General features: G+C 39.5%; 1 protein-coding gene across 1 annotated transcript; it reads left to right on the top strand.

The window, feature by feature from the left end:
- The first annotated feature begins 1213 nt into the window (after window positions 1-1213).
- LOC131897427 (membrane-spanning 4-domains subfamily A member 6B-like) lies at window positions 1214-13246 on the top strand. The gene is made up of 7 exons (XM_059248346.1): window positions 1214-1334; window positions 3386-3548; window positions 4695-4829; window positions 7053-7109; window positions 10026-10229; window positions 11761-11862; window positions 12610-13246. Exons 2-7 carry the CDS (start codon window positions 3402-3404, stop codon window positions 12703-12705), a joined length of 741 nt encoding a protein of 246 aa, XP_059104329.1. The 5' UTR covers window positions 1214-1334; window positions 3386-3401; the 3' UTR covers window positions 12706-13246.
- The last annotated feature ends 10405 nt before the right edge of the window (window positions 13247-23651 follow it).

The raw sequence follows: 23651 nt of genomic DNA, 5'->3' as shown, positions 1-23651 counted from the left end.
ATTCTACTGCAAACAAAAGTGGGTGTTGTTGCCCCCCAGAGGCCACACTTCTACTTTGTCAAAGCTCCAAAGAGTAGCTGTATCTCACTAATTCACTGGGTCCTGGGACAGTGAAGAGGGCACAGGGCATGATGGATAAAGGACAGTTGCCACAGGCATCCTGGGAAAGGAGAACAAACACCAGGTCAGAAAGCCCCTTTCTACAGATTTCTTAGAGAATCCAGTCTCCCAATCTTCTCTAGAATTGAAGCAGGACTTATTCAGAAGAGTTCGTACAGGTACTTCAGGACCCACAACCCTCTGATGTGACAGTGACAGCTCATGCTGGATCCCTGCGTTCTTTCTGGAAGTTTCCAGAGTGTGGCTGTAAAGTTGCTGCATCTGGCTCTGGTTCTCCTGCACAATTAATTATTGTCAAAGCCAGCTTCTGAACTGTGCCTGAAAGCCACAAGGACATCTGTCTTCATGACAGCATCCTGAGTGTGGGATTGTTGAAGTCATTCATGGTGTGTTGAAAGTTTCCCACTTGCTCCTGTCCTGCTATGTTACTTTCCTAATAGTGTCCAGTTATTCCCTGGGCACCTCCACAGTCAGAGAAGTCCAGTGGTCGAGAGGTAAGTTAGAAGATGAAATTTAGAAGAGCTCTAAAGTGGGTAGCAATCAATGAGTACTGCAAGGCTGCTTGTAGCTTTTCCAGAGGCTGAGGAATTAGTAAATATATATAGGTAAAAAAGTACCAAAAGGATTGTAATATGTTCAATTTTTACCATTGATTATATGTTATTAAATATTCTTTTAAAGCCTAAACTCATGATTACTATTAACATTATACTTTATTGTATATTGTGAAATGTTTTATTCTTCAATACTACTATGACTGGCAATATCATTAGTAATCACTACAGTTCATTAAATACTACTTAGAAGCAAGACAGGCCTTTCAAAGACACTTTCTCTCATCTCATGGGTTTCCCCAGCTTGTTGTTTTTCTCTTTAACTCTTAGACAACTAAAGTTCAAAAACGTGGACTTGGGCATTACCTGGAGCTGGTGGGGTTGGAGCTCACCACCCCACATGCTTTCAGCGCTGTTTAGATTGGTGATTTTTCTGAAGTTCTGGGGAATTTCAGAAATAGGAAGTGCAGCTACATTCGCATGGCCACAGTCTGTAAGCATCACATCCTGTGCGGTAGTTAACACTGAAAGAGGAAGGACTGGAGAGAGTCAGAACTTCACGAGTAAGAACTAAGGATCAGACTGAGAGAACCCAGCACTAAAATCTCTTGGGAATCCTGAGAGCCCTGCGGGGGCAGACAGAGAGGCACAAAGGCTCAGGTAGGCAACCCTGAAGAGGCATTCTCCTATGCAAAACTCTCTTTCTGAGTCCTCATTAGGGGAAACTGTTGATGCTTATGAAAGATATGGAGACCCCGGGGCACTTCAGAACTAAATGGGCCAAGGAACAGGGCATCTGACTTACCTCTGTCCCTGCTGTTTCAAGCCTCATGATCTTGCTGGTCACTGACCTAAGACCATGTGATTAATGGGAGCAGAACTCCTGTACCTGCAAAGGCTCTGAGGCCATTCACTAACTGGGCAGCCTAAGGGCTGAGAATGGCACAGAGAAAAGAGAGCCAAGCTGATGTTTTTCTGTCAGCTTAGTGGCTACACATGAATCTACAGATACTTTAATTACCATCTGACACCGTACAGTCCCTCAGTCATCGCCCTGCTGGCCACTCAGGTCATGGCCTCGCAGGGCTTCTGGTCCCATGGCCCTGGCTCTGCTGCAGCCGCAGTATGTAGGTTTGATTTAAGTCTCTATCATTGTATTTATCAACAAGACACAGAAATCAAAGGCTGGCCTGAAAACCTGCTAGCTCAGAGAGGCTGAGTAGCAACTGGCTGACCTTGCTTTTTGGTCAGAAACACCATAAGAGACACGTCTTTTTTTCTCGTCCCAGTACTGAGAGGAAACTCAAACTCCATTTGCTACTCTTTCCTCCCTGTACATCTTCACTATCCAAATTCCTGGCTTCTCTATGGCCAATTCCAGTCAGCTAGTCACTGGCTCTGCCCCCTGATTCAAGGTATAACTTTATTGGGCAGGCTTGGGTGGGTCAAAGTGTGATCAAAATATCCCACAACACCAAGCTGAGCTTAGAAACCAATTCCACAGGCAACTTGGTCCTTCCAGTTAACAAGGACATGGTTCTAACCTTGAACCTCAGGTTATTATGACTTCAGGACCCCACACCACTGCATCCAGCTGCTTCTTCACACTAAAGAGAATCAGAAACAGGATGCCATTGACAGATGACAAAAAGGGGAGAGGAAACAGAGTCACAGACAGCTGGCGTCCAGCACCCAACTGTGTGTAGGCAACTGATTAATAATAAGAACTTTAAATATTTGTTTAACATTGATTTTATGTCACCATACAAACATGAATTACTTCCACATGCACATCAAAACTTTGACTCTGGATTTTCTTACTGATTATGATTTTGTTCATTGAGAGAAAGGATTGTTTTGAGGATTGAAAATACTGCAAGATCACTTCTACGAAAATATGAAGTGCTAATTCTAAAAGCGGTTCTGTTAGACTCACAAAATACACAAATGCGATTAAGTATTTTGAGTGCTATTTAGCATGAATTAGAAAATATTGAAGGTTGAATTTTAATACCTCATGATGAGCAGAGTAACCTGAAGGTGAAAGTCATTGAATAAAGAAAATACACTTGAACTAGGTAGAATTGAGGAAAGAGCTGGAGCTACACTTTGCAAATTTTGTGTGAACACTTAGGTATGAACACAGGAACCTCTGGGGATTCATGTTGTCCCTTCCTAAGATGTGTTTATTATCTGAAAAAAAAAATCAGTGGGCCATGTCTAATAATATGAGGAAAGACCTCAGGAACCCAAGGTATAGTGGTTTTTTCATTTCTCTGTACCACGAGCTTCTTCTGACAGAGGACAGGTCCGAGAATCCAGAGAGATGCGCAGTCTGGGAAGTGGCAGCAGAACCTGGGAGCATGGTTTGTTGGGGTTTTTTTGTTTTTTTTTTTGTTTTTTTTGTTTTGTTGGTTGGTTGGATTTTTTTGGATTCAGAGTAAAGTATTTAATTTTTTATTGAAAATTCATGCAATATATTCTGGTCCTCCCTTCCCATTAAACTTCATTCTCTCTCTCTCTCTCTCTCTCTCTCTCTCTCTCTCTCTCTCTCTCTCTCTCTCTCTCTCTCTCAAACTAATAGGCAAATAAAAGCAAACAACCAAACATAAAACAAAACCAATCAACCAACCAAACAAGCAAAGTAAAACAATAAAACTCCTACAATGATCACAGTTCTTTTAAAGAGCTCAGTGCATTTTCTCTTCCAGCCGTGGAAGCTCCATCATGATGCCACAAATTGTGACCAATGAGACTGTCACAGTGATTTCACCAAATGGAGTCACCTTTCCCCAAACAGACAAGCCCCAGCCTGCCGAGCAGAGACAAAACAGCCTGAAGAAACATCTAAATGCAGAGGTCAAAGTGATTGCGGTAAATCCAACTCAGAACGCTCTAGGGTGGGTGGAGGGCAGAGAGAGGAGACACTGTGTCTTAAGACTAGAAATAGATTTGGGGTATGGAAAGCCTTTGGTTTTGACAAAGTGATCACAGAGTGGTCTGTAGACTAGAAGAAAGCCTTTGGTAAGCTGCTTATATCTCTAAGACTTTCTGAAAATTGACAAGTATTTCCCCTTATTGCAAAAATGAGTCACTGAGATTTTGTTATTTAAATAATTTCTTGTTTTCATTTTTGGAGAGTACTTGTTAGTATTTTATTTATAAAAATAATTTGTAGATACATTATCAGTGCTCACTGAGTGTAGAATACCTTTCTCCTCTTTAGAGAGAAGAGATGGTACAACAACACCATTCGTTTGCCCCTCTGTGCTCGTCCCAACTAACTAAAGGGACGTTTTTGGGTAAAGGGAAGATATGAGAAAGAACATATATTTTGTGCTGTTTTTCAGTGTTGTCTGTCCTAACACTATCTTCATGGACTCTGTATCACCCAGTTTCAGAACTTAATGGAACCGATGGCCTTGCCTTGGGCATACCATCATCTGGATTCCTTTAAAGTACATGTGACAAACCTTTAAAAATTGCTTATCCAAACTTATAAGGCTGTGAGTCTGTGAGGGGAAGGAGGATGTGAGGAAGACAAACTTGCCCTTTTAGTACAGAGGCTAGGGAGCCCCAGAATGGACACCTGAACGGAAGCCTCTATGGAGCTGGACACATAGGCTGGCTGTATGATGTGTTCTATGGGCTCTGGGTGATGAGGAAGAGGTTTCCACCAGGAAGTGCTCAGGGTGGAAGGACTTTCACATCACTCTTCTTCCCACTAGAGGGAGCAGGAGACTGACTAACTGGGGACTCAAAGCTCAGCCCCAGCCAGCAGATGCCAGAAAGGGTCTTGAGCATGCCAGGGGGGTGTGGACAAAAATACCTGAAGGTGGCCTGAGGCTGTGGCAGAACCACATCTCCTCCAGAATGAACTTTCCTCTCTCTCACCCCAGAGCTTTTACAGTGCTAACAGTGATGTTGTAGAAGGTGACAACACATGAGCTCCATGGGAGTAGTGGAGAGGTTCTGCTTGTCATTGCTGGCTTTAATCTCCCATCTCTCTTCCTTCAACAGGCGATCCAGATCATGTGTGGTGTGATGGTGTTGAGTCTCGGCATCATTTTGGCATCTGTTCCCACAGTCCCACACTTTACCCCAGTGTTTTCTGTCCTGTTAAAATCTGGCTATCCATTTGTAGGAGCCTTGTTTGTAAGTAGAGTTTTATGGGGAGCCAGCTGGGGAGAACAGAGGAAGGAGAGGTCACCTATCTCAATTTCTGTCTACTTTGAGAAAGAGGACAATGGTAGATTTTGTTTTTCTGTATATCACCCACAGAAAGTCCTGGTGTATTAGGGCGTTATTAGAATAAAAATTATTTATTAGAATAAAATTCTGAATATTTTATTCATCTACTTCAAATAAGCATTTCTGATAATACCACCTTTTCTTCTCACTCTGTTGAGCTATGATGAGTAGAGCGGCTGAGTAGGTTTAGGGAAAAGTCCATAGAGTGGAATCCACATGGTCTAGAGCTTTCTGTATAGTGCAGTGACAACCATTGGACAACCCTGTAGGAAAAATCATTTTTAGAATCTGGCTCTGCTGGAGGATCTTGAGGTGATACACTAGAAATTCTTCAGAGACTGCTCCATATCTGGGGTCAGGAGAACACGAAAATCCTTGTCTCGGAGGACAGCTCTCCTCTAGATTGATTAGGATGAGTCTCAGGCACAAGTGAGGTTTCCTGTCCCTGTGGCTTCCCATCTGCTTACTGCAGCTCAGAAAATTTTTCTCTCCTTTCCTACCTTTTTTCTTTGATGCATCCACAGCTCCACCTTTCCTTCTGTTGTGCCAATGATTTTTGGTTTAGTCATCTCAGGCCAATACAATGTCTGATTCTACCAGTTTTTCATGAATGTCCTCTGTCCCAGGTTCCATTCAAAGACACTGCATTCCACTAGTTGTTCCAGAGTCTCCACTAGACTTCCTCATTTGGATCTTCTCAGGCTTTCCCTATCCTTGGTGACTTTGACAGTTTCTGAGTTGTACTGGTCAGGATTTTGTGAAGTATTTCTAAGTTTTAATTTGTCTGATATCTTCTTACTCTTTAAGTGAGCACAGAATGGTGACTGTTCAGGTGACAGCAGTGATATGCCATACTGTCTGGTTCTATGAAGGGTGCACACTATTTACATCATTCCACTGTTGACTTAACCTGGATCATGGGGCTGATGTGGTGATTCCTAGGTCAGGGCTGTTACTTTATTTTTTCTTCCTCTCCATATTGTGCTCTTTACATATCACTAGCATCCTTTGCATTAAAAGAGGCACTTGGTAACTGTTAGTTTTATTTATTTTTTGATAAATAAAAGAGTCATATTGAAAGACTCTGCATGTGAGGCTGTGGATGTAGCTCAGCAGTTGAACACATGCGTAGAACGCACAGACCCTAGCATCACAGAGATAAAGACTCAGCATTCATTTGTGTGGATAAGCTACTTTACTTTGGAGAATAGAAATCATAAAATTTCTAGCTTTTTTTTTTAAACATTTCTAAAGATTGTTTGCTACTTGATTTCCTTTAATTTATTGGATGAGAGTAACTATTTCTTGATTTTCTAATCATGTTAAGGGTTTCTCATCATCCAACCTTATGCTTCCTTTTGTTCTCATTTCCCATAGTCTCTAGGACCAGCCACTGAAAGTTCTATTTCTTTTCTTCTGTGCTTGTTAATATCTTCCCTTATTCAAAACAAAACAACAACAACAAAACTAGTGCAAGTTGATCTCAAACTATCACAAAGATCTGAAAGGAAGATGTACTCTCCCAAAGTCATTTTAGGACACCAGCCTTGCCTTGACACTAGGATAATGGTGTAATGCCAGCCAAGAGCATGACGGGAAATGGATAGTGGGCCAACATTCTAAAGAATGGTAGCTGCAAAACTCCTCGCTAAAATAGTAGCACATTGAAAACTGCATGTTAAAAAGATACTGCAACATGTTCAAATGAGATTTACTGAGAGAAGTTTGCATAGTTTATACAGAGTGGCATAGCTCTTTTAATGAAAGAGGGGACAAAAATCCCATTGCTATTTTCCATTCTCTCTCCCCATAGACCAATGCCTCAAGATCTAAAAAGCATCTGATTCTGAAATTTTCCTTTCAAATTAACAAAATATGTTTTTATTACCTCTTAAAGATTTTTTTTAATCAATTTTAATGGGATAGATTTCTGCTCTAATCTACCTATTCTTGTGTTTTCTGAATAGTACATGGACAAAGATACCCCTCTGGGAACCCAAGTTTATCATTGGTCATTTGTTCTTTGAGGATTTCCCATGGAAGTTTGTCATAAAACATAGAGAGTAATACTATAGTCACTTTGTACATAGAAATTGATGTGATAATACTTTTCTCTTGTCTGAGCAGTTTATTATCTCTGGAATTCTGTCAGTTATCACGAAGACAAAGTCAACAAAGTCTTTGGTGAGTACAAGAGTCACACCCCGCACTGATGGTGATGAAACCCAGACCCTTTATGGCCAGGCTTTCCATGTTGATATTTCAAACTGGAAATCTGTGGCCGATATGTAAAATTAAATTAAATTATAAAATTAAAAAAAATAAAAATAAAAAAATAATAATTACTTGTTCTTTACATGAGCTAATTCTGGGTTCTCCATATCCCTGTATAGAGCATATTCTTCCTGTCATGGTGACCAAAATTATAGAGTACCTTATGCCGGAGATCAGTACCAAGGAATCTCATGTAAAACTCCTGCTTTCTTATGATCCCATTGTGTAGACAGCAGGCTCTGATAATTAACCTTGATCATCAACTTGACCTGATTGAGGAGCACCTAGGAGATTTATAAAGCATACCTCCCAGGCTGTTCTATTTCCAAAATGTGATACTGACATTCCTTAGCATAAATACCCAGATGGAATAAACAGGGGAAGTTGAAATGTGCTTAGCATAGATATCCTCTCATTCTGCTTCCATGACCACCATGGCAGCCATGACTACCATGCTGTGAGCTGTTCTGTTCTGCCACACCAACCCCACAATGATGGGCTGAGACTCTGAAACTGTGAGCGAAATATATTTTGGTGCTTAAGTTGTTTATATGAGGCATTTTGTCATAGCAATGAAAAGTCTAACATAAAAGCTTTCAAATTTTACTCTTTAGTAATGAAGCTAATGTCCTTGTTTTTAAAGAGTTGTAGTTGTTGTGGGTATACTATATAATCTCACCACTTAAAATCCATGAAAAGTCCCAGACAAAATGTTCACGTGAGAATCATCTCTCATTTATATCTCCATAAAGGTAATACTTTTGCTGGGATTGAGCATGCATTTTTGAACAGAATATTTGAATTCAGAAAGTCTTAGTAGTTATGTGTTTTGGCTAATAATTCAGCTTTACTGACTTTTAACTTTATCCAGGGGAAAACTGAAGTCATTGAGGGAAGAAAGACAGACTATAGGAAGAAGTTTTTGAGATATGTAAAGATTCACTTAGTCATCAGTCAACTCACATTCCTCAAGGAGTTGATTCAGGAAATCATGGAAGAAAGTGCCATGTAATGCAACATCTTGGGGATTTAGTTGTTAAGATCTGACTAAACCAGTCTCTCAAATACACAGAGTACTACTTACTTCTCTGTTGCTGTGGTAAAATACCACATCTAAAAGCAATGGAGGATATAGGTAGTCTCTAGGTAGAATAAGGCTCATGAAAGACATTTAACCTATGCTGGAGAATGTTCTTTTCATCCTATGTATGGAAACTAAAGAAGAATGTCAGCTAGAATAAACCTAGTTTGTTCTAAGAACATACATATGATCAGCATCCTGATATCAACAATTGTTAGAGGAGTCCAAGAGTTTGACTTTAGTCACTATTTGTGGAAAGTAGCACTCAAAAGCACCAAATCATGAGTGATTTATACAATCAGTCTAAAATATAAGTATCCTGAAATTAAATCACACTCCAGTGCAAGATATCTGGGTACACCCTGGAAATACTTACCTGTAACCATAGCTTTCAGAGAGGTCTTAGCTCAACTTTCATTTTCTGTAAGTTGAGGAAGAAAGGAAGCCACTATTGAGAAAAGTTTATTTTGCTGACGCTATGAACGTTGTAGAGATGAGATCCAAAGTGAACATTGGCACTGAGTACTCAAGAACAATGAAAGACCGTGGAACTCTGGCACTGTGGCCTCAATTTACCAACATCTAATTCCAAATCTGTTTCTTTCTGTCTCACACTGTCTCCACAAATGACAATATCCTTCGTCACATGTCTAGATTTCTATCTACATCCACCCCCACATGGCCCTGGTTATAGCCAATCATAAGCCTTTCCAGACTTCCAAAGCCTACCTGACACTGAGAACAAAGTCCCCACACTCACCATTGGTCATATGAGCTTCTGAGGTAGTATTCAGGAATGAACTGCTTTACCTGCCTGCCTTTTCTGTGTGGTTAATGCATTCAAGTGTGGTGTGTGATCAGAGTATGTTATTCTGAGTATATTAGCTGGTATTAGGTGTGTCCAAGTTCAACTCTTGAGATAACTCAAATCCAAAAGAGGAATGCTTTGTTTGGGCTCATCATTTGGAGGTTCAATAGTGCATGCTTTTGGTAGATCCATTTGTTCTGAGCTTGGAGATAGGCAGTGAGTGTCTCGTGCTAAGAGAGCAAAGCTGTGTGCCACATGGCAGCAAGGAAGAAAAGAGAGATTAAGATGAAGGAATCGTTTCTGTTATACTCCCTTTGCAGGCTATTCTCTGATGACCAAACTCTGATCAGGAAGTGAGGCCCAGCACTTCCTAGAGATTCGAACATGTCACAGTAACATTTACCTGGGGACCAGGTCTTTAATACGTGGGTCTCAGACCACAAGAAATCCAAACTACAGCACTGAGAATGTGGAGGGACAGGAAACACAGCTGGTGTCTGCACCACTTCCTTTGCTCACACTGTCTTGAGAATTTTCCAGTTTTTCATTATGGAGTCCCATTAAAAGTCATGGGTGAAGATTTTCAGGGGGAATATATACTTTCTCTTCATTGAAATCCTGTTTGCCCACCCAACTGTCATTTAAGCTTTGGGTTTGTGTGTTCCTAGACATTCTTTTGGCCAGATACATGTGGTAGAGGTTGGGTAAAGTGGTCTGAGCAAATATTATCTAGGAAATGGAGCATAGGGAACATAAGGATGGAAAACCAGGGCCTCTCCTCTTTCTAGTGATCACAATTACTAATGATCACAATTATTCTCTTAGGGGGAATAGGGAAATAAATTATTAATCTCTCAGCTGCTAATGAAGACATATGAAGAATTGTGGTGCAACATCTTGGAAAAGAGGTGTAAGTGTAACCTGTTGCTCATTTCAGGTGGATGGCAGCCTGACTATGAACATCCTGAGTGTTTTATTTGCTTTCATTGGCATCATTATCCTCTCTGTCAGCCTGGCTGGTTTGCATCCTGCCTCAGAGCAGTGTGAGCAGAACCAGCCACCTAAACCAACTCAACATTATTACTACCATCGTTCCTTCGAAGTCAGCAATGACTGCTCTACCCCCAAGGCTGTTTTGGCTGTAAGTATTTCTAAAGACTGCATTAAAAGTTTTTAGGTTTTACAAAATAGTGAGCTTTTTCCTATCTTTGAAAATCTTTCACTCTGTCTGGTTTGAGATCTTAGGGGAAAGTCAGGGCTGAATAAAGTAAAGGTAAAGAAGAGCATGGAATTGAAGTCTAGAATAAGGATTTACATGGTAATAGCGAGAAGTTGTGGGAAAATTGCCAAATAATGTAGGTGATGAAACCATAAAGGTTGTTATTAGAGCTTCTTAAGAACTGAAAAAAAGTTTCAACTTTAGAAGCATAAATTATAAGAGCTCAAACCAAGAACTTTGACCCATTCCATTTTATTAGAAGGAAGTAATGCAATATGACTAATAGTAATAATAAACTTTCTATCAGAACATCCAAGGACATACATTTGGCCTCCAATACATAGAGAGAAAATCTGGAAAGACAACAGTGAAGATACTGCAGAATATTTATTCCCTTAGGACAATAAAAGTAAGAAAAAGCACATCTGGAAAGTGGCCAGATGGTCAAGTCTGGTCAACCTCAGACTTTCTCAGTTCCTTGCAGAGCTGGACTCAGTGTGTCTTCCTAATTAAGAAACCACAATAAGAGAGGGTATATTCAAATTAGATACAGAACAATGGGAGTAAATTACCATCTGGAATAACTAAGCCTGACTTTAGAAACCTGAAACATTGAGGAGGAATCTGCATGGACCACAAATCATGAGAGCATGTTGGGATAGTTTCACACTGTAAATCAGAGAGTGGGTTGAGTGTATTTGCTGAGACAGTGTCTAGGTAATGGAGACATGCTCTATCTCCTCTCTGCCTGTGTGTGCCCAAATGAAGAGTTTACAGTATGACATTCATCTTCCTTCCTATCAAGCAGCCTTCATAAAGACAGAAGTCAAGGACTGTGTGTTCTTAACCTAGGCACTTCTTTAGCTGACTTGTGATGTTACAAGCTATAGAAATTGGATTGTTTTTCTGCATTTTACCATCGCAAAAAAGGCCAAAGAATTATATCCCAAAGAGGAAGGTTCTGTTGGTGATGACTTTTACAAAGAGCTGGCACAGTCAGAACCTCACTTGCCCTCACAAGTCTCCGTGGAAGAAATATACACATCTATGACAAGTGAGCTGCCAGAAGCCAGAGAAGCAGAGACTTGCCCAGCTTCCCACTAAGAGAGTCAAGAGCAGGAGCTGCTGACTGTCCTGGCAGTCACTAGTCCTCTCTTCTCCCTCATTGATGTGAACAGGGTAGTCAGGGATCCCTGCCCAAGACAAGTGAGAAGCAGTGGCATGAAACAGCTTCGTTGACTTAGTTTGTCTTTTTCACCCACTTCTACTCAAGGAATGCAGGGACCAGGCATCGATTTAGGCCTAGGTTTGGGGAATCCATTTCACTTTTTCATGGTGTCCTTTTCTTCACTCTCTGATAGTGGAGATGGTTTCATCTCTACAGTCACTTCCCACCAAGGCATGTGGGCTTTAGCTCACACAGTCACTCCAGACTCCCTTCTTCTGAATTTAGGGAGCACTCTTGTTGATGCTGATCTGCAGTGTGTTGGAACTTGGTATGGCTGTGCTCACTACCGTGTTGTGGTGGCAACAGGATCACTCTGACTTCTCTCGGGTGAGTATGCTACAGGCCTCCCAGAAATCTTGTCTGGTGTTCCTCTGGGATGTGCTGATCTATGCCATGAATGCAGATAGAATAATCAGTTACCATGATGTGAACAGGTTGTTTGGACAGGAAGGTAGGACAGTAGGTGAAGGGGTAGAAGGTAATTGTGTAGCTGATGTGGATTATCTGAACATGACCACAGGTGACCCTAACTCATCACCTGGTTCTTTCCTTCCCTTTTGCAAACAAAGGAACTGAGGCTCTAAGAAGTTAAATTTGTCTCCTGGGATTATGTTGTTTGCTGGGGCCGATGCCTCCCTTCTAAGTAGGAATACTTTCTCCTACAGAGACAAGTCTTATTAAAATCCTTGACTTGGTAAAGACCAATTGTACACTTGAATTTTTCTTGCATCAAAGGTACTAAGGCAACGATGTTTAATAATTGAGTATAACCCTTCTCAGCCAGCTCTCAGAGTGCATGTCTTCAGTAACCGAACCAAAGAGGTTTACTCTAACTAGATCCTTAGCTAGAGTGTAGAATGAAGATTAGATGATATACATTAAATATGTGCATAACTTAATGAGGTGTTATTCTCATCTTGGAACAGCTATAAATTCTATGTACAACACTGAATGAAATTCTATCATGTATCTACATGTGTCTATGTATCTACCTTCCTAATGTATACACATATATACATTTGTGGATATATATATTCATTTGTAATCTGAAATCACATATTTTCTTTATTCTAGAATGTAATTTTCCTGTCTCGTAACTCAAATAATGCATCCAACATGGAATCAAAGTCACTTTGTAACCCTGCATATGAGAAACAATTAGTTTCTTAAGAATAAAAAAAATTGGAGCTCTACAGCAGCGAGTCCATCTTCATGATAATGAAGAAAATCCAACCATCACAAGGCAGCAATGCTGAAGTTTCCTAAAATGTGGCTGTTTAAAAAGTGAATACCAGTAATGTGTTGAATGGGTGTGTTCAGTGACTCACTCTTGATTTTCATGATCTTGGCATCATCCAAAGCTCAGACCTGCAAATAGTGGCCAAAGAGCCACAGGTATTTCTTGGAAATCTAAAATAATGTTTCAGGGGATTGTGGTAGAACAAAGGAGTAATATTTTCTTGTCCCCTAATGGTGAACAATAATTGTTAACCGTTTGGTCCCTGTGTTCAGAATCTCTGTGTTGGCATGGGTTTTTCATCATATCAAATTTATTCATTAGTACATAGAAACAAGTGACCTGCAATAAAGTCTCAAGAACTATACGTGGTGTTTGTTTCAAAATAAAGTATTTCTGTGATTATATGGTCTATTTGTAACAGTTTTTGTTGTTGTTTTGCCTTTAAGCACAGATAAAGTCCCCTATGATACATAAACACATCATTTTGATATCCTTCTGTTGTCTATCAATAAAAAAAGACATGGAAAGACAACTTGGAATATAACTCTGGTGTTTGTGTGTATGTATGTGTGTGTGTGTGTGTATGTGTATGTGTGTGTGTGTGTGTGTGTGTGTGCATGTGCGCGTGTGTGCGCATGCACGCGTGCCTTAAACTTAATCTGAATGAACATTCAAAGTTTAGCAATATATATTTTAGGTGTCATATAACATACTTATTTCTAGGATTACCAGGAAATAACATTTCTTCAGTTCTTATAGGAGGCTTGAGAGATATCTCAGCAGTTAAATGCACTAATTGGTCCTGAATTTAGTGCTCAGCACCCACATGGCATCTCATAAACATATGTAACTTCAGTTCCAGGTAATTTGACACCCTCCTCTGATCTTTATGGGCACTAGATATGCATGTGGTGCACAGCCAAACATCCATGTAACATATGCATACAACATAAAAACATATTAAAAAAAGAAATTTGTAGTAAAATATGGAAAGTGGAAAATGACAATAAAATTAGGATCATATTGTATAAGCCATTAATGTCTATTTGAGTCCACAACAAAGTATTCTGACTCTTGTTTTTTGCCTCAAATCATTTATAGAAGAGGAGAGCCTTTCTTTGAGACATGTCCCCCAGCCCTTGCCTACTGCCAATCATGTGACTGATCTTGCTTCAGGAGAGGAAGGAAGGCCTACCACCTAGGAATCATAGTTGGTGTTTTCATCATTGCATCCCCACTCTAGCTCAGCCATCACTGTTAGCATCAAAGATTCCAAACATCTCATGAGCAAGGAGACATCACTACCAACACTACAGAAACTGAAAGGCCTTAAAGTCATATAGTGAACACCATTGTGCAAACAGTTTATACAATTAAATGAAATGAGAACAAATAGTATGAAGATTAAAAAATAATAAAAAACAACTCAAAAGTAACCACTACAGAAGAATTTAAAATATGTATGGTCACAGAAGAAGTGTAGGAATGGGAGCAATAGTCATAAGAGAGGGCTTCACTGGTAATTAATTTCAATATTTAAAGCAAAATACACCAATCTGAAGGTACATTGTTTCTGGTAGACCTTATAGACAGGTATGGAGAGAAAAGCACTTACCAGATCAGTTGCTGCATGCAGTACCAAGAGATAACTTATCTGATAGATAAATAAATAAATAAATAAATAAGGAATTCACATTGTATAGCAGCAGCAATTTGATCCACCACATAATTAGACAAAACTGTCATGCTCTAAGGTCTGTCTGTCTTCTGCACAGGCCAAACAGGAAAGTTAAACAGAGATGTAGTTGAAACCATTACCTTGCACCTTTCAGATTATTGGTGGTGTCACTCTCTCTGTAACTTTTCCAAGGACATGATTAATGACCTTGACTCATTATTTTCCCAAGTAGAAGCACATATAACAGCTTCTACTGGCCTTTCTAACCACAATATACCTCACTCCACAGGCCAGGAAACCAATGTGGAGATTCTACCAATTTCTCAGTATATTTACTCCAATTATGCATAATAATTGAGGAAGTAACCACTGGATGCATTTGGGGACACACTCACTAGTCTGGTTATATATTTAGAAACAAAACTGAGTTGAAGTCTCATCATTTCATCAGGACCCTCTCTCACATTTCTGCACTAATTTACAGAATACCACTCATTTTTAATCAGTGCCTTCACTTTGATTACAGACACTCTTTAAGGCTGAGACACAGCCAATCATATAATAAGTGATTGTTAGGGAAGAATAGGGTATGAATTAATGAAATAGAGAACTAAAATTACCTGCCACCATAGTTTAGCCAGGAAGCAGTCTTTTCCCCAGTCGTATGTACTCTTCTCATGCTCACTTACCCCCAGGACCCTTCAGAAAGATCAGCAGCTTCTGCTGTTGCAGGAGGGCAGGACCCAACCACTGGCTGGCCTAGCTGGAAGTCCTTCTCACTCCTTGGGAAGTTCATGGTCAGTAGTATGTTGTCTGTGTAATCCTTGTGTGTCCAACTGCTACTTTTGGTACCAGAGAAAAAAGCAGACCACTTTCAAATCTGTTACCATCACTGCCAATATCAAGCCACAAGGGATTCATGGTTTCTGAGAATAGATAGAAACATGTCCAATTTCTGTCTGTTTTAACTAAAGACATGCTGTAGATCTCCTTATTGCCCAAGAAACCAGCTCAAATAAATCATGATGTTTTACAACTGACCTCAGCAATGTGGACAGTGTTAGTGATGTTAAAGCAATGATCCTAAGCCTAAGAAATCTGGGTGATTTCCTCTCAGATTAAAAAGGAAAATGCTAATTGCTAACTCCTGGCAAGACTTTAGGCATGGCATTTTCCACTTTTGCCTTTCCTTTAGCTTTATTTACTCTGACCTTCCCATAGCTCAGTTACTCTCATTCTCCTCACTGGGCTCCTTCTCAGAGACAAAATAAGAACCTAGGATAAGGTATGGTGTCTTCTTAAATTTGCATATTTTCAGAGAACAATCACAACAGTTATTGTCCTTTCTACTACATAGACTGTACAGTTCTCAAAAAGACTGACTTGCTCTGATGTGGGCATGTGACAGAAACATGACCAAGAGTCCTGTGTTGGCCATCTGCTTCCTGTTGCTTACCTCACTCAACCTCACAGAAGACCATCTGGGAGGTTGCAATCATAGTACTCTCTCTGTAAGACACTAATCTCTCCCTGCTTTTTAAATGCTAATGATATGGACTCAGCCCAAAAGTCCATCAACTAGTGAATAGATAAGGAATTAATGGCATATATACAGAATCAAGTAATATTTGGCCATAAAGAAAAGTGGAATCCTCTCATTTCCAGAAAAAAAATATATAGAATATGGAGGCATCAAGTCAATAAAACAAGAAAGACACAAGAACACAGTATTGTGTGTCTCTCATAAGTAGAAACAAACAAAAAAACTAAGAGATCCAATGACAAGAAGAAACCATGGGCCAGCTAGGCACCATTAGGACAGGATGTTTGGAGATGGACACACACATGCTTGCCCAGGGGCTTTGCCCTAGGTGGAAGGAAGAAACCATGGGCCTGTCTAGCAGCAATAGGACTAGGTGGTTGGATGCCATTATGACAAGCAAATATGTGGCGGGGTATTGGAGAATAAGAGGGGCAGAATGGTTCATGTCATATGGAGAGAGTCAGATCTGAGAGGTAAAGGCATGGAGGAATGGGCTGATGTGGGAGGCCTGCTTGCCACCCAAGGCCAAGGTGACATCCAGTCCTGGGCTGCTACCAAGGACCATGTCTGGGTGTGTGAACCTGCTGCAGCCAGGGCCTGTGTTGAGGTCCATGGCTCCTGTTACCATCAAAGGCCATGCTTCTGCCTGTGGTCTGGGCCACCACCTGGGGCCATGTTGAAGTCCAGGGACCACAGAGGTCTGGAGGTCTATACAGACAGACAGAAAATGATAGAACTGGGTAGAGAAAGGAAATGATGTACCTGGACAGAGAAAGGAAGTAAGATTGCAGAGCACACAAGGCATATATGCATGGGTATGCAGGAAGTAGCTTTCTCTGGAGGCTGAGGAGGTGGTGAGGTGAGGTTAGTTGGCTTTTTCTGTTTCTCTTGTCTATCAGCTTTCACCCCAATATCAGGCTCTGGGTTTTTTATTAATAAGACCATTTAGCAATTGTGTGTCTCTTTATGTCTCTTCCTCTCTTACTCCCTCTCACCCCCTCATCCTCCTCTTTTCCTGTTTCCTACTTTTTGTGGGAAGAATAAAAGAGACTTTATTCTAGACTAAGGTTGAATGAATGCCCTGTACAATATAATCCTAAATTTTCTCTTAACTCCATTTCCCATATTTGACTATGAATGGCTTGAAGCCAAGAATATTATAGTGTTAACTCTGGTGATCCCAGAATCAAGTATCCTACCTGTTACCCAATGTTGCTAAATGTTGAATGTCCATTCAGATTCATTTTAATCCACATTTTTACCTTGATGTCATTTCTTCCAGTTTTGTAGATAGGATTTACAACAGAAAGAGAAATATGAGAAATATGCATGAGCAGAACAAACAAGTGCATGAGCATGGGGAAAATGTTAAAAATATACAACTATTCCTTCTAATTTTGAAATCAGAAAAAATTGATATCCTGATTCTTTCTTAGTAAATGATGAGTATTCTTGCTTAGCTTTTCTGTGAAAATTTTGGTTGTACTTGGTGGGGAATATAGCAACTTTATATTGATATGTCTATCACTGGTGATATACTGTGTGCTACAAAGCAAAAACAAAACCATACAAGTGAAATTTGCAATTACATAAAGATTTTATTTGGAGTACAATAGCATATGTCTCCTTTGAGACATCATAGCACTTATGAATAAAATAGATATGATAAAATTCCATGCCACATACATAGATTAGATCACAGGAATTAATGGGTACCTATTGCAGTCAAGTGCAAGGGATAAGAAAAAATGTTGCCCCTTTGGCCCACCGTGAACCTCTGAAACATTCTGCTACTTATCTGAGAAATATCTCAGGCTCTTTCACCAGTACATAAAATTGGAACTTGAAAGTCTGAGCTTTGTTTGAAGCAAAATCAAGAGCATGCTACTGAACCCAGCCATTCAACACGTTTTTCATAGTTGCTGAATAACCAACACATATTTTAAGATTTTTAAGCATTGCTGTCATGCAATAGATGGTGTTCTAAATTATATTAAAGACTGATCTTCTGCTATATAATTTCTACTTAATCCTTATAAAGCCAGTACTTTCTCATATTCAGGGTTACAAAGTAACTCCAAGGATACATTGGATTTATTCTTTGAGTCCTAAAACAGGAAAATCACATTCTAGAAAAAAGAAAATATATCAGATTTTAGAATTTACTCAGAATGAACTGAATGTATGTGCACCTGTCTATCTTTACCTATGGATAAGTAGCTACAGATATAAATACAATTTTCTTTGAAGTTTTTCATAGATTTCGTCTCTATTCAAAGATGAGAATTGTTAAGATAGTCAGAGGATAGTCATTCCTAGAGAAAGTGTTCCTGATTCGAAGTGAGGCAACTGAGCTCTGGCATTCTGAGCACAGGCAAACTCATTGTAATGCCAGGAGATACATTTAACTTCCCCAAACTTCTGATTGTTTTTCTGGGAAAGAAAGAACCAAGCTATATGCAATGTACAACTATTTCTAGTCCAGGTCTCCCTCATCATCTATACATCTCTCTCCATTATTTAATGAGATTCCCTCACTGTGAAAACCACATGATATACATTTCAAAATAACTCATGATTCTGCCTGACATTCTTAGTGGCATTGATTAATATAGCCTAGAGGAACACCAGGTGAGATTCTGGGAGGCCTCTAGCACACTCACTCGAGGGAAGTCAGAGTGATCCTGTTGTCACTACAACATGGTAGTGAGCACAGCCAGGCCAAATTCCAACACACTGCAGATCAGCATCAACAAAAGGCTCCTTAACTTCAGGAGAAGGGAGGTTGAAGTGACTCAGTCAGCTGAAGCCCACATGCCTTGGTGGGAAGTGACTATAGAGATGAAACATCTTAGAAGTCCACAGAGGGTACCAGATTTACTCCACTCTCTTATCATAGTAGCCTTCCCTGGATATAAAAAAGCACTGGGGATAAGACTTCTCTGTCATTTGGTATCCACCTAGGCATTGTCTTACCCTGATATTTGTAGCAAATCCTTCTGGCTTCTGTTCAGAAAAATGATCTTACAGAGTGGAGAATGGAAGAAGAGACAGAAGAAGGCAAGGATAAGAGTATGACCATTGTGTTCTTTAATTATTGAGGACTCTAGAGTGAGTTAGAAGCTAGTAAAACCCCACAGCTGCTCAATAATCTCATTGCCCACAGGCCCAGTGATGGACAGAACTCACAACTAATAATAAAGTGATAATAAAATGGTGAGATCCCTGGGTATTCATCTATATGCTTCCCTTCCTCTTTCTGGGAGCTCCCAAGAAACATTACATCTACATCTCCACAGGCTCAGCCTAAAGAAGAACATTGGACTAAATTACGGCAAAGCTTATGATGGGTTTGCAATTTAAGGCCTTAGAGTTGTAAGTTTCTTGGGTAGTGCTGAAGTTTTTGTGATTTCACTGAATGATGAATTTGGAGATAGACAAATTCCTTCACACCTTTCAGACCTTAGTATTTACTAGATGGAAGTCTGTGCTTCTTGTGAACTCTGTAATAGTAGAAAAGCTGAAAAGCATTGCCCTCAATCTCTCTGAGTCTAGATGTGTAATGGCATGTAACATGTAATGCAAATCTAATATTCTCTGGGATCTTCAGCTATTCCTATCAAACTCTATGTTACGTAACTTTGCAGAACAAGAACGAGATTTGCCCATGCTTTCAGGGTTCTTCCTGCCACTCCAGGCCAGTCTGATATCATAGTACTTTACATATGGCAACCAAGGCATGATTTATGTATCCTGCTGCTATCAGCACTAGCAAATTAGTTTTGGAAAAGAGCTCTGTATTTTTTATAAAAGATCATTTTAAGCAAATTCACCGGTACTCTCATTCATGCCTCATACTATTCCACTCTGAGACTCATCAGCAGCCAGAAGCTTCTAAAGGGTAAAATTCTACGACTGAATGTGTGTCCTAGATATAGCCTCATCTAAAGGATGTAGCTGGAGAATTTCTCTCCAGCTTCCGCAAAGTCCCGCCAGTCCTGGAGCCCACTTATAAAATAAACACACAGACTCTTATATTATTTAAACTGCTCGGCCATTAGCTCAGGCCTACCATTGTCTAGCTCTTACTCTTATATTTAGCCCATTTCTATTAATCTATACTTTGCTATGTGGCTCATGGCTTACTGCTACCTTACATCTTCCTTGTCCTGGTGGTGGCTGCAGACAGTCTCTCCCTCTGCCTTCCTGTTCCCTCAATTCTCCTCTCTGTTAGTCCCGTCTATACTTCCTGTCTGGCTACTGGCCAATCAGTGTTTATTTATACAGAGCAATATTCACAGCAAAAGGATGCCTGAGAAATCCTTCAGATTGATGTGAGATTCAGTTTTGTAGTGACAGGGTGAACATTGGTGATGGTACAATATGTGGGTAAAGAAGAGAATCCTTGAGGGTCTGTGAATAATGTAACAACATCTGATTGACTTTACAGGTCATGGTAATTATGCCATCAAGTCCTCCCACAAAAGAAACAGCATGTCCTATATCATTTTAAGGAGGTTTGGTACCACGGGCATACCAAGAGAAAAATGTTCCAGAAAATCTGCAGTGATTTTTTTTTTTCAAGAACTACACATGGGGAAACACAAGATTTCAACTCTGATGTGGATGCCTCTGTGTGTGTGTGTGTGTGTGTGTGTGTGTGTGTGTGTGTGTGTGTGTGTGTAAGTTTGGAATGACATTCTCATGTTTCCCCAGGAACTTGGCTGATCATTCCACTGGCTTTTCATAAGAATATCAGAATGGAATAAATAAACCATCCGTTTACTAGTTAAATAGCACTTGACCATGTTTATTCATACTTTAGACAATCTAAAAGTGCTTAAAATAAGCCAAGAAGATTTTAAAGTAAACAGATGAAATGATTTTAATCACGTGAGATTTTCACACTGACTACACATTTTTACTACTTTGTGTAATGTTCTTCCTGTTTGTCTAACTTTGGTTTTTTATTTTGTTTAAAAAAAAAAACAATTTGGAGATGTGTTTTTTCCTTCAAGAAGTACAGAAACATGAATTTTGCTTCTTTTGGTCCTACTTCTCTTGTATGCCATAAAAATATACCACAGAATAGCAAAGTCAATGTATGCCAATGTCCAAGTGAATGTATGTTGGGGCATGTAGATAAGATTCAACTTATTTTTATCTCCCCTTTCCTCTTCTTCCTACTAAGCATGACATTACCTAATAAAACTCTAAGAGCCAGAAGTTTGGGAGAACTCAGACAAAATAGAGTCTTCTAGACATAACAAGGCTGTAGCACTCATGAGCACACAGCAACTATGATTGCCTGCTGAAGAACTACATGAGGTCACACCTGTTATCATTCCAGCATGGATTGGGAAGGAACCAAGCCACCACCCATAACAAAGAGTTGACAGCAACTGATAATAGTGGGAGAATTAGTTTTCCTCAGGGATGAGCCCCTAATTGGTTATCCAATACTAAGTGGTCAGCCCTGAAGTCATATACACACAAACAACACTAAATGGACTTGACACATTATGTTTATATATTTATGCTTTATTGTTACAAAGATAATTATCAAAGCAAAAGACAGTGAATTAGAGAGAGAATGAGGGGCAGCAAGAAGGTTGGAGAGATGGTACACAGGGTAGGTTGGGAGGAGAAAAAGGGAAAATAATGAAATTAGATTTTAATTATAACATACATATGAATGAGTAAATAAGATACTCTGATGTGGAAATTCAAATATGGAACAAAAAGTATATACTTGCCCGGCAGTGGTGGTGTATGCTTTTAATACCAGCATTCAGGAAGCAGAGGCAGGTGAATCTCCAACACAGAGAAACCATGTCTCAAACAAACAAAAGGTGTATATCTTGCACACAGTAAAAAAAAGAGTGCTGGTGAAAATTAAAGACATTGATAATAGTCATTCTCCTCTAGGCCCAAGAAGATACACAGCTATACTAGTATCTGACTTGAATTGTCAGATTTAAGTGAGAAACCTTCACTATGGACTCAGCAGAATATATATGTATATAAATAAATATATACATTATATATATGTGTGTGTATAATGTGTGTTTCACAATAATTAAAGAATTCATAATTAGAGAGGGCATGGGAGAGACATGAGAGGACTTGGGGTGGAGATACAAGGAGTTGAAATAATGTAAATGCAGTAATGATGTATGAAGTGCAAAAAATGAATTTAGATTACAAAAAATCAAAATAGCCAGAGAAAAAGGTCATGAAATTCTTGACAATCTGATTGTAGTAGAAAAACACTAATAAAGATATAATCTTAGGGATTTCCATGTGAGTTTAGATTTCAAATTTATGTTCTTTTTTTAAAAAAATTTTTATTTTGCAATACAATTCAGTTCTACATATCAGCCACAGATTCCCTTGTTCTCCCCCCTCCCGCCCCCCTCACCATCCCCCCAGCCCGCCCCCCACTCCAATCTCCTCCAGGGCAAAGCCTTCCCCACAGACTGAGATCAACCTGGTAGACTCAGTCCAGGCAGGTCCAGTCCCCTCCTCCCAGGCCGAGCCTAGGGTAATACCTGTGCTATTATTTCAACCAAGAAAAAATTACACAGATGTTCTGTCATCCCCACAGGGGACAGAGTTTTGCCAATATACCTATACATCAATTCTACTTTGAAATATGTTTATTTGACAACAAAAGTGGAGTTTCATGTACACTTAGCATATTTAAATTCTATATACACAATTCTGTAGAAAAACAGTGACAGCAATGTGTAAATTTTTGCAAATAGATTTTGAAAAGCCATCTAAATGACATTAGTCTGAGTATGTTAAGTATTTAAAATTGTATATTTGTTATATTTTGATATTTATGCTTTATTTAGTTTTGATTTTGTTTTTTATTAATTTTAATATACAAAAATGGGTCATACAATTTTATATATCATAGCATTTTGTTTATATTCCCTTGACAGAGTTTTACAAAGAGTAAATCTTCACACTTATCACAATAAACATTCTCATTTTCTGTGAAAAAGAAACCTATTTGCCACTCTTTTTGAATATATTTCACAGTAAACTTACACACCCTAGTTGAGGAATCGAAAGTCAGTTAACAGCTTTTATAGAAAGAGCAGGAAGTAGGTGTGCTTTTCAGAAATTCATACCACAGCCTTTATAATTTAGAAAGGTCATAGAAGCAGCATGCAAATTTCAGCTGAGTGAGTGCTGAGTGTTGGGTGGACACTGGATCTGAACAAAGACTCTGAGGAGCTATCCCAGGGCCTGCCCTTCATCAGACACAGACAGCAGGCATTGCAGGCTGGAAGAAGGTAGGTGCAGGGTTTGCATCAGTATGATGGCTTTTAATTTACTGGATGAATATAGAACATCTGGATGGAAAAATGAGATCACCTTTCACTACACACATTATTATTTTGAATTAGAGTTGCGTACACATTTAAATGTGCCTTGGGAGGCAGTTTTTCATGCAAATAATAAGGACAAAGAAAAGACAAAGGCTTGCTAAAGTGGCAGCAATATTTTTTCCTCCAGGTCCAGGACCTCACCAGCCACAGGCAGGTGGCTAGGTTGACAGTACCAGGCATGAATTTCCTCCTATTGAGTATTCTGTAAGGCCAATTTGACGGTTCTTGGCTATTATCAAGATATAAGTGTCA

This window comes from Peromyscus eremicus, chromosome 1 (genome assembly GCF_949786415.1).
Source record: "Peromyscus eremicus chromosome 1, PerEre_H2_v1, whole genome shotgun sequence".
NCBI classification, from domain to species: domain Eukaryota; kingdom Metazoa; phylum Chordata; class Mammalia; order Rodentia; family Cricetidae; genus Peromyscus; species Peromyscus eremicus.
This window is presented reverse-complemented; position numbering and strand designations above follow the sequence as displayed.